The sequence below is a fragment of the Zosterops lateralis genome (assembly GCF_965231275.1).
Source record: "Zosterops lateralis genome assembly, chromosome: 25".
Taxonomy (NCBI): Eukaryota; Metazoa; Chordata; class Aves; order Passeriformes; family Zosteropidae; genus Zosterops; species Zosterops lateralis.
Window position 1 is genome coordinate 228,054 of NC_139785.1, and position 16,673 is coordinate 244,726.

A 16,673-nucleotide genomic window follows, 5' to 3' on the forward strand; every position below is an offset into this window, starting at 1 on the left:
CCGGGGCAGACCCACGTTCTGCAGGCACGCACGAGCATGTGCAACCACAAACAGCAGGGACAGAGCACCGCACGTGGGCGCCAGCCCTAGAGCTACGGTGTAGAGCAAGCAATCCGTGGTGCGTTCCTACCAGGGAATAAGGAGATAGTCAAGGAAGGTGCCAGAACAGCTTTTGCTGTCTCTGCTACTACAGTCTTACAATAAGGCTGAACTAGAAACAGAGTAATCTCTCCCTTTAATTTATTTACTCAGTGCTTTTATCTCCAGAGGACGCCTGGAAGCCTGGACACGGCAAATGTGCAAGCCTGTACCAACGAGTTGCAGAGCAGAGATCAGGAGAGTTTTCAGAAAGGTCACAGGCCTGACACAAATCCGATTTTATACAATATATCTATTAGTATTTGGGGTCACTTGAAATCACCACTCTGTGAACTGGGTCATAACAGGAAAAGTTAGCAAGCTGCTGCCTTATGCCATCTGCCAGCATGACAAGAATTTGTTTTGGTGGTAGCTTGAACTACCACTTGAGAGCCCTATTATTCCCACATACAGTCTCTGTTCCTAAGACAGTCATGTGCATCTTGTTGTGTGCAGTGCCTCAACCACACAAATCTCTAGCTTGGGGAAGAACCTCTCCCACAGCATCTCAGGGGAAGACCTGTTTTTCAGAGAAGCACAGCCCTATTCACCTGCATCAACACTCAGCTGCCTGGTTAGGCCCATGAGCCCTGCATGTTCCGGCAAGGGTGATCATCTGAATGAAGCCACAGGCTCTACCTATGTGTTCAGGCTCTGTTTCCTAGGTTTTCACCCAGCCCTGTTTCAACTATACCTCTCTCTACCAAAACATGTGTGCATTTACACAGGTGTGATGGTACTCCCAGGCTAAAAGTGCTGAGCACCTTGTCCAAATGCTGCAGGGACTCTACAGAATTTGGGACAAGAAAAGGTCCTTCTTGTCAAGACCACCTCACCCCTGAGCAGCTACTTATTACTTGCACTTCTGGTCAGTGTCCTCTCATACTCCAGATATCTCCGTCTTCTCTGACAATCTGCTGCATGCATGCAGTCCTGTAGACTCTCAAACCCGTTTGCCCTTGCCACAGTGCCCAGCACGGTGAGCTCGGTCCTGAAGATTGGGTGCCTCTCCCTCAGCTCCTCCTGTACATTGTCAGGGTTATTGAACATTCGTGCTAGTACTTGCCGCCCTTACATGGAGGGGCGGCTGCTCCAGCCCTGCGAGCATTCGTGAATCCCTCGCTGCGTGTGCACAGGGATGGAGAGGGCACAGGGAGGAGACAAGAAGGCCTCCCCGCCAGTGAAGGAGGCTGCTTTGCGCGCACAGCATGTCTCCCGCCACCACCGATGCGGGGGACGCAAGGGCGTAGCGAGGGGCGGCGGGACCCTCCCCGGGCACACGGCGAGCGGCGCGGAGTCGGCGCCGGGGCACGGTGGCGCCATCTGGCGGGCAGCACGCCGTGGGCTCCCCCGGCGGGCGGAGCAGGGCGGGCGCGTCCCGGCCCTTTCGCGGGCCTGTGCGGGGACGGCGGGGCGGCTCTCAACGCAGCCAGATTGTCCCTCTATACCCCTGATGCCGGGGGGCATCACTACAGCTGGGACAAGAAACACCAGGAAACACGTTGCCTTATTGTATTTCCCCCACTTCTCCCTCTGAAGATAGAAAGGAGATGCAGCCATCTCCGAGGCTGTGCATGACAGAAGAGCAGTGTGTGCACAGCAGAAGAGAATGTTTTAATTAACAGGAAAAAGAGAAACCATGGCTCTGGTGTCAAATGCCAAGTGGGGGCTTTAACACCTAGGTGTAGAAGCAAGGAAATGGATTTCCACAGCATACAATATTATCTTGGTCTCTGCGCTAGAATATGAGGAGCTAAACAAACCCTCCATCCCCACTAGCAGCAGCAGCAGCGCACAGCTGGCACTTCAATCACAGAATCAACTGGGTTGGAAAAGACTTCTGAGATCACTGAGTCCAACCTAGGACCGAACACCATCATGTCAACTTGACCATGGCACTAAGTGCCATGTCCAGTCTTTTCTTAAACACCTTCAGGGATGATTTAAGACACCACCCCCCTGGGCAGTCCATTCACCCTTTGAAGTCTAATCACCCTTTCTCTGCAGAAATTCTTTCTATTGTGAAACCTAAACCTCCCCTCATGCAGCTTAAGACTACATGCTTTAGATGTAGATCATTTTTTCCTGCATGGATGACCCTTTTTGAACACCTGTGTAACAGGTACCTTAACACACTTTACAGCTGCCCTCTCTGAGTCATGGACACTGAGAACCAAGTCATGTCCCTGGTAGGAAGCAATGCCAGAGCTGCAGGAGGGCCACAGGTAGCAAGATCAGCATCCACCTGTTCACATCACTGCTGCCTGGTTGGGTTTTGGGGGATTTGAACCAGGATACCTGATTGTTCCTTCCACATGAGACCACAGATAATAATACACTTCAGTAGTAGACCCTTGATCATACTGCTGCTAAATCATGCTCAAGAAATTGAGACAAGCTGAGCCCTTCTGTAGGCAGTCCTGTGTTGTGCTGTTCAGTCCATTTTCTTTCTGCTTTTGGCATGTACTGCAGATTTTCAGAGACTCTCAGACAGGACCCACTCTACACATTGTGTGATCCAAAGAGAATCTCAAACCTCACTCGCCTTTTGAATGGAGAAAGTTGTATTGAGTGCCTACAGATCATCTATTACACAGTTTGTACCAAATGCAGTCCAGTTCCCCAAGAGATGTCTTTTCTGGTTCCAGTTGGATATTTTGCCTCTTTAGAAACCTGGGCTCCAGTTAAGAATGACCATTTGGTTCCTTCTAGAATTTTGGAGCTGGTGGAGCATTCTGACAGGGTCTTAGGTACTGGGGATGTCCTGAGGACCGATAGGGCTGCCCTGCTATCCTGCACCAGGTCAAGGCAACCTGCAGTTTTCCCTGCTGGGATATTGCATCCAGGTAAAGAATGGCAGGTGTGTGCAGGAGCTGCTGGCACTACCTGTGGCTCATTGTACCATTGGCCTTGCAGAAAAAAAGGTGACTGGGTCCAGAAGGGCCCTTTACCCTTGGGAGCCTTCTCTTCTTAGGGGACCTCTAGGGTCTGTTCTCCTTTGTCCCTTTACAGCACAATGCAAATCCACATTTGCATCATGCTGCTGAAGCATCCTCTCCCTGTCATGAAATATTCATGCCCACCTCCAAAAGGGATCCAGCACAACAAATCTGTGTGTCCCTCTGTAGATGGGCAATCTGTGCTGCAGAGTGTGGCCATGGGCTTTGCTGGGAGGTCGAGCCAGATCCAGACAGCCGATCTCTGTCTCTGAGGAAATAAAAAAGAGATGAAAAGAAGTAGCAAAACCCCAGGAGGTGCTTTTGATATTTAACCCTTTCCAGGCTGAAAAGCACTGGCAGATAGTCTGCAGCAAGCAGCCTAAGCAATGCAGGAGAGACAGGTCTAAAGAGCACCCCAAATGCTGAAGTCCTTTCTCAGGTTGGAAAGTCTGTTCCCAAGCCATCAGAGACTGGGTCTGTCGGACACAGTGGAAGCATATAGCAGCTTCTCACAGTAGCCATGTCTGTGGTTTCCCCCCAAAAAATCAGGCTGTGTTAAACCAACACACAGAGAGATTTTCTGCCTGTTTCTGTGGGAAAGCTGGTGTGGTCACTGCTGTGTGGCTGAGAGGCAGGCAGGAAATGATGCTCCAGGCTCTTGACTGTCACTTTCTTGCAGTCTTTTGTTTTGTTCTGAAAATTTGTGCTTTGGCCTCCCAGATTAAGAGCACAAACAGAATGTTGCAAAAAATTATAATGACATATTTTAATGAATTGTCATTTGTTCACTTATTTGCTCCTCAAGTAATTGTGCCCTGGTGTTTTCCAGTACAGCACATTTACTTAAATTGAGCAAGAGGCTGCATTTGAAGGAGGAAAGGACAGTGGCAGAGGGGAGGAGCAAGATTTCAGCAAGGGAACCTGTGGAGGACAACTGCTCTAGAATATAATCAAGTCAAAATCGCTACCCTTTTCTTGGACATGAATTGGAGTAGGAGGTGTTTGTTACTGCCAGTGCAGTTTTCTTCAAACCCAGTTCTTCCACACAAGGTTGAATTGTTAAGCCTTGACAGTGCATCTGTTGAGATTGGTTCTAGAAACCAAATGTTCTTGAAAATAAAAGAAGCATGTGCTTGCCTTTCATCTTCCATTCAGCCATTCAGCTCCCAGTATGATGGAGAAAAGCCACACGGAGCAGCCCACATGCACACAAATGGCCTAAGATTGGCCGCATAAAGGGCTTCTCTGTGTGAAAGGTGCAGCAGGCTGAGGAACAAGTTCCCTGAGGATGACATCAGTCTTTCTTCTACTGACAATAAAAGGCTTCAAGCAAAAGTCCCAGAAAAGATCTCCAAGAAGAGCTCTTCCCAATATTTAACTTTCCTCTCACGGTTTGTGTTTTCTTTTTACAACTGCATTTCTGTCCTACCATCCATGGCAGCTACCTTGCACTTTGAGCACACAGTCAGCCTGCTTCCTCAGAAAGATCCTGCACCCAGCAGATAATCACTGGGATCTCTGCAGATTACAAGCACTAGGAGAGGAATTCCCAGGAAGGACATGAATACGATCTTCCTCCAAGGTCACACACTCTGTTAATCAAAGGAAAGAAAAAGAAATAGAAATAGAAAGGCCAAGGCAGCCTTCCCACTTGACTCCCTTTAATTAGTAACCATCTGGTTTTGAGAAGAACTGTCAGCCAATGTAGAACATTTGGCAAGCTTCCTCAGCGGCTGCTCTCCTAATGTCAATTCTTCTTGGAAAGGCTTTAAGCCCAAGATGCCAAAAGGAAATGAAAAACAAAAGAGAGGGCACAAGAGTGAAAAGGAAGAACAAGGATGCAGTATAGCCCAGCAGACAGAGCGAGACATTCCCCAGTTTCACTTCTAGATCAGGAAGCAAACTACAAACACTGCTGGCCATCTGATAGCCAGGAAACATTCCACCCAGCCAGCCAGCCACCTGGAAGGAGCTGCAATACTTCAAGCACCGTTCTCTAACAAGCAATTACAAATCCCTCAACTCAGCGTTCTCTCCAAACTACAACTTTAGCAGTGACTTTCTATCTTCCAAATTTCCTTGCCTCACTTTAATTTCTTTGTCCCAGCACCTGTGCTATGGCACTGTGTATTTACATGTGCTGCTCCAGCAAGGCCTTCATCTACCAGGAGAGGCAAAGAAAATTTTAAAAATCAAATTCATCATACTTGGCACCTTCTCAAATTTTGCCCGGATTCTGCCTGATGCCATGCTCTGCTCAAATAGAGGGATGCTGCTGCTCTCTACCAAGAAACCCATGGGTACAAAGGGAGTGCTCCACCTAGCTTTGGATGGTATCAGGAGGCACACTAACTATTCTGCACAAGTCCTCAGGAACAATCTGACAGCACAAGACCTTTTGGTCGTTGCAGGGAAACAGCCACACTGGTAGCACAGCTAGGCAGCAGGAGCTGGGCTGCAGCATTTTTGTGAGCGCTGCCTCCCTCATTAAGATGCAGCACATGGCTCAAACAGCTTTTAGATGACTCCTTCCTAACTCTAGGACATCATGTATGAGGCAGAGGCTTGCATACTTGCTTCTCCTGATCCCTGTGAGTCCCAGCACATGGCAAACTACATTTTGAACAGTTCCCTTAAGTTCTGTGTGCAGACAACCTTCTTCTCACTTTTGCAAAGAAGCAGAATTATCCTCTTCTCTCTTAAACAGCATCATACACACACTACCTTCTTTCCTCACAGATGCATTCAAATTCTGCAGGACCCTCTTGTAAGCAGGTGCATCACACTCCCAGCCCCTCTACTCACTCCCACCCCACTTCCCATACAGTGCTTGGGCTTCCCACAAGGCATGCGTAGTAGTCAGCCCCTTTTCACAGACTGTAGTATATTCTGGCACAGCTGAAGGAGCAGAGGATCCCCCTGTTAAACACATTAATGCCAAGCTACAAAGAGGGAAGATATTTCCAAATGCATTTCTGCAGATCTCTCCCATGTGGCAAAAGAGTCAAAGACCCAAACCTGTGAGGTCCTCCCACTGTACCTCCCCAGTCAGAGAAGCAGAGCTGTAGTTTCATAGGTTTCTGACCAGTAAGAGAAAAGCAAGCATAAAATTCCATATTAAAGTATCTGAAATCACCAGGGATCTGCACCTGATTAGCCACCTCACATGTTTCCAGAGAGGCAGATGAGTAGGTTTCAGCTGCCCTGACCTGTACAGAGCTGTGGGATAGCCTCACTTGCTGTCCTAGAAGCTGCACTAGATTTGTGCTTGGCTAGAATGCCCACTGCTGATGGGGCAGCAGGAGCTCAGGAATGCTCTCATATCCACTTCTTGTCTGAGAGAGGTGCCTAGGCAGGCCAGAGAGAAACACACATAGGTGATCAGACCTGGACCACCTCTTCTTGGCACTGCCAATTTACACCAAAGAACCAAGTGCAAAAGGTTGTGGATACTGTTTCTCTTTTTCCCAGTCTTGGCTGGGGAAAACAAAGCTTTTTTTGACACTATGTGCTCCATTCAAAGCCATGGGAGCCTCTGTGCAAAACCTCTCTCATGCCTCTCCCTCCAAAGCCTTACTTCCTTGTTGATTAGCATTATGCAGAGTGCCCAACTGCCAATGCAACTTGAGGAAGAAATCCATCTATTTCTTCCCTTCAGCTCTTAATTAACATGTGGATTTTAATTACATTTTCCATTTTCATGACAAAATATGTCTCTCCCCTCCACCTGCCCCTTCCTGAGATCATTACAAGAGCTCTTAATAATAATCACCATCATCTGGCTACTCTGAGAGCAAGGTAGGGGGGCACCTGCTCCATCTTCCCAAGTTACCCTATCCCACCTAGCCCCGGGTCACTCAGTCCTTGGAGAGCCACATGCTCTGGTCCTGTGTCAATGGGAAGGGCTGGAAGCAGTGCTAACATGTTGGCATGACATATTGCCAGGGCTGGATAGTGCCTGAAGGCTTTGGCTGCAGTGAAATACGTTACAATTCAAAGGTAGACACAGAAACATGACAGTTTTAAGAAGTATTAGGGATTCTCTTGTTTTCAGAAGAATGGGCCACCCTCCTGCTGAAGCTCTATACAAAGCACAGCAAACTCTGCTAGGGAGCTTTGCAGTAGCTCTCAGCTGGCTTACAGATCTAGGCAGTAAAAAAACCAGGAAAACTTTCTAATAGACCTCCCAACTCTCATTGATTCAGCCAGTAGAGGAGCAATACTTCAGTAAATCACAAAGCATCCATTTTCTGGCAGAAAGTGAAAATTGAGGGGGAATCAGTCCCTATCCGTCTTGATGGGAGCAGGCAAGAAGCAGATACAATGCACCCAAGCATGGACCTGGTGCAGTCAGGTTTTCACTAAACTCAGGCATTTGTCTGAAGGTAACTCAAACCACTACAACTCTCCTCACAAATCTGGGAACCTCATTCAGATGCAATCTGTCACAGTGGGGAGACTGAGTCCTACACTACATCAACCTTGTGTTTGCAAACTCAAAATCAGAATCAACTCTCAGACTGACTATTTTATCCGAATGTGCAAAATTCACCAGGCTGCTGGTGGCTTTGTCCATTTATAGAGATCTGGAAAATGAGATTTTCTGTAGTTGTTACTTCACCCCTGAGGCTTTCAGTGCTCCCTGATGACAATCTCTATCCCTCCCAGAAGCAAACAGTAAAGTAATATGGAAGTGAATAACAAGCTATGCAATGTTTGCAGACAGAAGACAGAGACCTGGCCACCTCTTCATTTGCTGAGTTCTGAAGAATTAGGAATACCTCACAAAGCAGACATGACATCAGGCTCTGGGGACAGAGACAGTAAGAGCAGCATTGAGGTGACTACAAGACAAAGAAATACACAAAGTATGGCCCAGATACAGTCCACAAGGCAAAGACTGCATGATCCAAACGTACAACTAAGTGCATCATGAATAACTTGAACAGAAGGAAGAGCTCCCTGCAAGTGCATGGAAGCTCCAAGCATGCCACGAGCACAGACAGTCTATCTGCTGCTTGCAGAAAACCTTATTCCTCCTCATAAGTGTGGCAGAAGGGAGACAATGTCCCTTTAAATGTGACTAAAGTGTTGTCAATGGATCTGCCATGGTAGAGGAGTTAATTCCCCCCCAGCCCCTTTCAGCCACTGTGATGGGATAATTAGATGCGAGGGCTCACCACAGATGATGCTCCAGTTGCTTAGCAACTAATGGTTTCCATAGAAACAGCAAAGCACAGCCTTCGGAGCAGCAAGTGAGCAGTGCAGTAGGGCAGGCAAAGATGTCTTAAACTCCTGCACTGATCCTCTCCTCTAGAATTATTCAGAGGCCTAGAGGTATTAGGGGAATGAGAAGGGGGTGCCTTAAAGACACAATATCCCTGTTTCAAGCAGCAGTTTTAAGAGAATGGTTTTTATCAGACTAAACCTTCACTGATATGGTCCTCCTAATCTCAGTGAATCTCAGCTAGCAGGATGAGCAGGTTTGAATCACAGAGTGATCTTACACAGAGGTTTAAGCCACAACATGTGGGTCATCCTATTGTAAGCAGCTGAGTATGATTCCAGCATCAATTCTTGCACCTGGGGTCTGAGGGGGAAACACACAAAACCACACACAAATATATTTGCATTTTCAACACTGTCACAAAAGCAGCCTTGTAACAGGCATTCAGCCTGGCCCTGCACCAGCAGGCAAAAGAGGTTTCCTCTTGATTTTGCTGCTTCACAATACATACAAAAGTGACTATAAAGCATGGAGAACTCCACCAGAATAACAAAAGTCAGATTAATTAACCTTTACTCAAGGCTGTCATCTGGCTCTTCCTTCAACATGACCAATTCCTACTGCTTCATTATCCTACTGCTTCCTGCACTAAGTCAGCATACCACTGTTTCTGAGGATCACAGCCACCACCTGCAGCACCTGCACTAAATACCATGCATGTCCTGTGTAGCTGCACTGCTGCAAGGCATGATCCTGTCATTTTGTTAGCTGAGCAGAGACAATCTCTGTTTGTATTTTGCTAAAAGAGCTCTGGGACACTGAGATGAGGCTGTAGATTTCATATTACGTAGTCTGCTCCAGGCCAGGGACAGGCTGCATCACTGCCTGCTTGACTGCCAATGACAGCCCTGTGTGTTAAAGCTTTGCAAACCTTCCAGTCCTGATGGCACAGAAGGAAGTAAAGAAACTCACATCACAAAACCAAGACCTGCTTCTCCATCCAGCCTCACACATGTGACATAATCTCTTTCAGAAAGGGCAAGCAGCCCGTGCCTTGGGTACTGGCTGAGGCACCCAAACTCGAACTGCTTTTCTCCCCCTTGCCTGGCAGGAGACTAGAAGTATGCACTCCACTCTGCCATGTGCCATCTCCTCTTGGCAAAAAAATGGAGAACAGGGCAGACCCCTCCATCCCTGGGGCAGTAGCTGTGCCAGAAGGTGGCATGTACTGGTGGTGATGGGCAGCCAGGCTGGACTCTGGAACCCCTGCATGCGTTAGTCAAAACCACCAAATCCCAGACACTGTGGCTACTTCCCCGTGTTGCTGCAGTGTTACCTCATCCTACCCACAAACCTGGGGATGACGGCTGCAACACCCAAGAGGGTGGAGCATCCTATTGGCTAATTTAGCCACAAGCCAGGTCTCCTTCCTGGAGTCTTGTCCTGGTCCACTCAGCGCTTCAGGAAGGTACCAGAGAAGAGACATTAAAAAACCTGTGGGCCATTTCAGACTCTGTCCCCTATGGCTTTCAAAGTGGGAAATCAAAGGGAAATGATGTGCTTTGTTCCACGGGGGAGCAGCAGGAAAGGTGAGCAGAAACGAGCCTGGCAGAACCAGTCACTTCAGTCATCTGCTAGCTCACCTTTGAAGTGGTTTTAAAAATCACAGAGGAGGGGCAGATATGAGTTCAGCTCTTTTATTGCAACTTCACAGAATTTGAAAACGTGGAGGGTAAGAGGCCACCTTTCCCCCACCAGAAAAATAGTGTAGCCATTCAGAGAGAAGAGAATACAGCTAATAAAACAGGCTGTGATGCTCATCAAGTACATCTGTGATGTTCTCATATCCTGAGGAGGCTATGAACAGCTACAACGACAGCAGCATCTACCTATGGTACCATCAAAGACACACTAGTCATTTGCAGGAATAACTGGGCACCCTGACACAGCCCTGGATCCTGTGCCAATGGAACAAGCATCTCTCACTAGTCACAGCCTTCTCTCTGTCTCGCATTCCATATCATTGAGCCTGCCCATACTTTCCCTGCTGCTGCTCTTTAACAGAAAGGATTGTTTCTAACCCCAGCCCTCACAAATCCTGGGAGCTCTATCTGTATTACACAGCATCAGCTATTTACTGCAGCACAAGGAACTGAAGCAATGCCAGCAGAGCAGGAGTGGCTGGTGCGATGATAAGCCAGGCATCTATTGTACACCCTGTAGTAGGAAGAAGGGAAAAAAGACCATGCACTTAATTGGAAATTAATCTCTGTTGTCCTGGGTTGCAGTGTAGGATGTACACAAAGTATTTATTCTATCATCATCTTCATGAACTGTTGAAACCAGGTGGGCTAGTGTTTTCCCAAGCCCCTGCCTTTGGAGTGTCTTCTGTTAATGGCCCATTAACGCCTGGCCCATGACTCACAGGTAACTCCCTCCAGGAGTTCTCTCTGTTTAATGGGCCATCAAGGACCCACTTCACAACTCCTCATCCCATCGTGAGATGCTCTGCCCAGGGGGAGGAGCCAAGCGTTCTCACGTGGATATAAGCTGGTATGTGGGCCAGTGCAAGCAACACTAACCTACTGGATTCCCAGAGGACCAGAGCTACCAGACCTTTTGTTGTGGTTTGAAAGCAAAACGAATGAGAGGCTCCAAGTCAGAGATATAATTTAATAAGAAGAAAGGTAAAAGTAAAATAAATGCTATAACACAAAGGATCACTGACAGAGTCAGAATACAACCTGAGCAGGATGGTGGAAGCAGTCCAGGTGAGGTGCTCTTCCTGAAGCAGTGATCCTGTAGAAAGGTCTGGCAGCCCTGCTCCTCTGGGAATCCAGTGGATAAGTGCCCTTGCGCTGTCCCACATACCAGCTTATATCCAGGTGAGAATGCTTGGCTCCTCCCCCTGGGCAGAGCATCTCACAATAGCATGAGAAGTGTGAAATGGGTCCTTGATGGCCCATTAACAGAGATAACCCCTGGAGGGAGTTACCTGTGACTCATGGCCCATTAGCAGAAGACACCCCAAAAGTCATTAGCAGAAGACACCCCAAAGGCGTTAATGGGCCATTAGCAGAAGACACTCCAAAGGCCATTAGCAGAAGAGGCAGGGGGCTTGGGAAAACACTAGCCCACCTGGTTTCAACAGTTCATGAAGATGGTGATAGAATAAATACTTTGTGTACATCCTACACTGCAACCCAGGACACCTTTCTACAGGAACACTGCTTCAGGAAGAGCACCTCACCTGGACTGCTTCCACCATCCTGCTCAAGTTGTATTCTGACTCTGTCAGTGATCCTTTGTGTTATTGCATTTATTTTATTTCATTTTACCTTTTTACCTTTCTTCTTATTAAATTATATCTCTGACTTGGAGCCTCTCATTCGTTTTGCTTTCAAACCACAACACTGTTCTACTACAAGGGGAAAAAATTATGTAAACCCTACAGTTGCTTGGCACGACCTCAAGGGTCCCCACCAAATCCACTGAGCTTGCTTCCAAAAAAATACCATTGGCTGGGCAAAGCCCAAACAAGAGATGATACCCTTCATACTCTTGTGTTGCTGTAGACAACCAGATGTCACTCTGTGCAAATTTAAAGCTTTCAGGGGCTGAGGAATGCCACAGCCATCAAGCCAGACTCCTGTAACAACTCTGAATTGGAAGCCAAGTTATAGAGCTACCCTATCTTCAGGGGAGCTTGCACCTAACATTTTTCAAAAACAGGAGCAAATACAGTGTCTCTGGCTTCCTGACAAGACCCCAAAGAGCACATTCACATGAAGCCATGGCTGAAGGCATACACCTACACCTACATGCACACACAAAAGTCAGACAACCTGAGAAGCAATTGAGCACATTCACAGTTAAGACTCCCATCTGAAATGTTCTTTTCCTCATGATTTTCAGAGAGGTCTTAATCTGAAGTTCCAGGAGACAGGAATCAGCAAAGAACAAGAACGGCCCTTAATCCCAACCTTCAGCCTTACAAAGCTTCCCTGTAGTAACTGTGTTACAAGTGTGCAGGAGTAGGCAAGACCTGTTTTCAGTTAAACTATCCTATCAATTGGCTTTTGTGAAAGTAACACTCACCTGAAAAGAGCAAGCTTTGAAGAATCCAGATGTCCTAAGCCAAGGCATCTCCAATTTGTCAGCTCTCCATGTTTTCATCTTCCTTCGTTATTATGCAGACAACAATGCTGGGTATATTGGCCTTCTGCATGTGACAGCAAGTTCTCTTCTATCTTCTGTTCCACCTTCTGAAGCTAGAAGGGGGCCAAAAAATGATGTTACAAGCATGAGCTCCTGGATAAACCATAAGGAATTAGCAGATTTACATTCAATTTCCCCAAATCGGCTCTATCAGTCTGATCAAAATCTCTCTCCCTGGGAATGCAGGAGTAGCAAGGCAGCACTCAGAGGTTACTTGCTTTCATGCAGAATACGCAGCAAACAAACATACAAACCATTGAGACTAGGATTCAGTAACTGAATAGCCAAAGGGAAAATTAAGGCCTTTTAGCCTTTTCTTGTACTTCAGGGAAAGGTTTGTGGTTACAAACATATATATTTAAAACATATTTAGGCTTTAAGCTGGAAACGAACATTTATGTTTCCAATCTTGCTAGCTTGGCTGAACAGACAAGGCAGAGACCACAGGATTCATTTCCTTCTTTACCTGTGTGTGTTATGCCAGCATCTCCAACCTCTACTAGTAGGAAATAAACATTACCAAATGAGGGAATGCTTTCTGTCTCTGCAGCAGAGGCAGGAACAATTAGCAAAGTCTTTTCACACCTTTTTTGTTTGTTTTGAGAATGGTCTAGGTACAACTGTTCAGGACTTCTCTTGGTGGAACGTTGTATCATAATACGTTATATGTGATCCTTCCCCAGTAATACTTACCACTTCTAAACACCAGTACAGCCTCCTCTGAGAACACAGAGAGCCAGGGAAACGTGACAGAAAGAAAGCCAGTTATCTGCAGCCTGTTTCTGCTACCAGCCCTAAAAGTTCTGCAGCTGCTTCTCACCTCCTTTATTGCTCTGTAATTAGCTTTTGCTGGAGAACCTCCACCAAACTCTAAGGGTACTGATTCCAAACAAAGCTACAGGTGAATTCAGTCACTCTCTGCAAAATGCCAGCTCACACGGCCTCTGGTGGCCAAGCCACAGGTTCTGGTTATCCTCCTCCAGCACTGCCAGGCTGCCCTTCTCAGGGCAGCTCCTGGGAAACAGCGCAGAGAACTGTGTCTTCCCATGGACAAGTTGTCCTGGGGTGACTTTATGATGCTTGTATACCTATTTGTCTGTTCTATTTATGCTGGATATTAAGTTCCACACTCTTAAGTCTGGTTCTGAGAGCAAAGTGGTGGAAAGAAGTGTGGGGTTTGTTTTCAAACACTCCTCCATGTTCTGCTCCTGGACTGTGTTGTCTACAGACAGACAGTGAGAGAGAGATCTCCTTTGCTTTTAGATAGTTTTTAGTTAGCTGAGGCAGAGAATTTCCCTGGACCACTGTGGGGTTTTTTTTAGGTTTGTTTGTTTGTTTTTGGTGGTGGTGGTTGTTGTTGGTTGTTTGTTTGTTTGTTGTGGTTTTTTTGGAACTGTTTAAAACTATTTGAGACTGAAGACCCAGAGAGACATCAGGAGCTCACACCTACGGCCCACTGGGGCCCAGGACGGAATTTTCCAGCACTGGAGGACTGATAAGAGAATGGGTGACCTGAGCTACAACCCATAGCAAGGACTTTCTCAATTTTGCCATCTCTCTTCAGAACAGTTAGAGGTTTTGTTGTTAATTTTTTTTTTTTTTTATGCTTGTGAACACTTTGCTTGTTGAATAAACAGTTTTTCCCACTTTTCTCTAAGGAATTTTTTTCCTTAACTAGTTGGTGGAGGGGCCACTTGAATTTGCATTCTAGAGGGACCTCATTCAGAGGTTTCCTTCCAAAATTTGCCCTAAACCAGTACGCAAGTCCATCATCCAAATATTCTTCTCTTTTACTCACACTGGTGCCTCACACATTGCCCCACATGTCTTTCAAAAGCCATGCCTGGCTGAAAAACAAGCAAGTCAAGAGACTTCATCCACAAGCAAGGTCTACCTATTGCAGGACTTCTTCTACCCATCCCCAAAATACTCACATTGTTCTGAGATTATTAACATGACTGCATTCAGTCTAGCACTCTTGAGTGAGTTTATTTTTGAAGTACCAAAATTAAGGGGGTAGGTGAAGTGTCTATGCAAAAGTGCACATAATTATAGGCTTAGTGGGTTACCATTCCTCAGCTGATGCATACAGCACTGGGTGAGGGTTTGACTCCAGGAAGGAAGGGAAAAGCAACTTTGTGGTGCAACAGGTCAACTGATATGTGGTCCATTATTAAACTATAATAGCCAGCTTTTTTTGCAACACATCCCAAGTTAAATACCAAACTCCAATCTCAGGAAGAGAAAAGGGCTTTGATTGGGACATGCACAGAGTTTTTGGGGAAAGCAGCCAACTGAGTGAGTCCTGCTTATGACCTGAGAATCATAACAGGGACACTGTCGTTTCTGCTAATGACTGAAGTTTGTCACACAAGGTGGAAAAGCCATGTGACTGTAGCCTTTTGCATCTAGCAAAAGCAAAATCTGCCTGATTGATACTTGTGGATTGCCTAAAAAAACTAAGCAAACCTTGATACAGTACAAACTACCACTATTGTGGAGGCAAAACTGAGCATCCTAGATCGTCTGAGAAGAAAGTTTTCTTTTCAAGAAAAGCTTAGTTTGGTGTTTGACTTATTTTTCAACATCTCCTCTCAAAAGATGCAAAGGCTGAGAATAGTGACAGCAAAAAGTGCAAGAACATTTGGCCCCAAGCCTTGCAGAGCAAACCTGCTGTGGGAAAAAGAAGCTTTACCTTTTCTTTCATTATTCAGAAAAAAACCCAAATAACTAGAAGCCAAACCTTTAATGCAATGGTCACAGAATTCACCCTTATGCTGAGATTCTCCCAACAGCACAGCACTAACATTATGGCACAATCTTTTCCAGCAATTGCCAAAAGCAGCCTCTTTCTGTTTGTCTCTGTGTTCAGAAGAGCAACAACTCCCTGATGCACTCCTCCACTATGAGTGTAACCTCCATTCTCCTACAAAATACTCAACATATGTGGGAACTGACAGTGTTCAGAAAATGGATTCTTAGGCTCCAGGCAGAATCTTGAAGCCTGTGGGAAAAACCAAGGTCAGAACTCTCTCAGTCTGGCCTGAGAAATCATAAGGAGGAACCCAAAACAACCTTGTAGATATCCTTCTCCTGACACCTCGTGTTTTTCCAACTTGTTTACTGGTAGAGATGTTTACAAAAAGGCAGTGCCCTAAAGGATCAATCCTATTCATTGTACCAAAACACTGTATAAAAAGAATCTGTCTTTCAATAAACTTTGCTGTAAGCCCTCTGAAGAAACCGGAGTTCTACCTGTTGTTACATGAGCTGCCCTGAATCATAACGATAAACATATGCAGAGTCTGAAATCTGATTCCTGCTGGTACTAAGCCAGGGACTGGATTTTGGTTTGTAGCTACTCTGTTTCCATCCCTATTGCCTATCTCCCCTCTGCACGAGCAGAAATGATGGCGAGTAGGGGAATGGGATGAGTATGTATTGCAAACATCTATTCATAACACAAACCAAGCCAGTACACAGTCACCAGGACACCAGCTCTAGGAAATGACACCATGCCATGTAGATACCCCCAACTAGCAGCAATAGGTCACCAGACCAGCCAAGAAACCGTTCTAATGAAATCAACCTAGTGAGGCAAACAAGAAAGGCTACACTAACCACAGAGCCCTCATCACACTGTCTCATTGCTCATCAATACAATACCTGCAGCTTAACTTGGATAAAAGACTGAGGCAGCAGCACCAGTGCCCAAGCAGTTGTTACTACCCAAGTAACAGTTGCAACTTTCTTTCTCTCTCCCTGTTTTGTACCACGCAGAGCAGGTCCGTGTAGTTAATAGGATCTGAGTCACTGTAGCAGTCACATAATCAATTAGGTGGAAAAGACTTCTGAGATCATTGACTCCAAAGACTATCAGGTCAACTAGAGCATGGCACTAAGTGCTATGTCCAGTTTTTCCTTAAACACTTCCAGGGATGGACTCCACCACCTCCCTCGACAGCCCATTCCAGTATATAATCACCCTTTTTCTGCAGAAATTCTTCCTAATGTCCAACCTAAACCTCTCCTGGTGCACCTTAAGACTATGACTTCTTGTCTTATCCCTGATTGTCTGGGAGAAGAGACCAACCCCCCAGCCTCCTTTCGGGCACTTGTAGAGAGTGATAAGATAAGCCTCCTCTTCCCTA

General features: G+C 46.3%; 1 protein-coding gene across 5 annotated transcripts in view; it reads right to left on the minus strand.

Annotated features, from left to right (window-relative positions):
• Nucleotides 1–12,479, minus strand: part of BCL9L (BCL9 like) — a 76,853-nt gene extending 64,374 nt beyond the window's left edge. For 2 of the 5 annotated variants that reach the window (XM_083877896.1, XM_083877897.1), the window contains exon 1: nt 12,403–12,478. In XM_083877896.1, coding sequence (XP_083734022.1) covers nt 12,403–12,450 — 48 coding nt within the window. In that variant the 5' untranslated portion in view covers nt 12,451–12,478. Of the gene's footprint in view, nt 1–12,402 lie in introns of all 5 variants that reach the window. The other 3 variants (XM_083877895.1, XM_083877893.1, XM_083877892.1) reach the window with 3 other exon arrangements.
• Nucleotides 12,480–16,673: the final 4,194 nt, after the last annotated feature.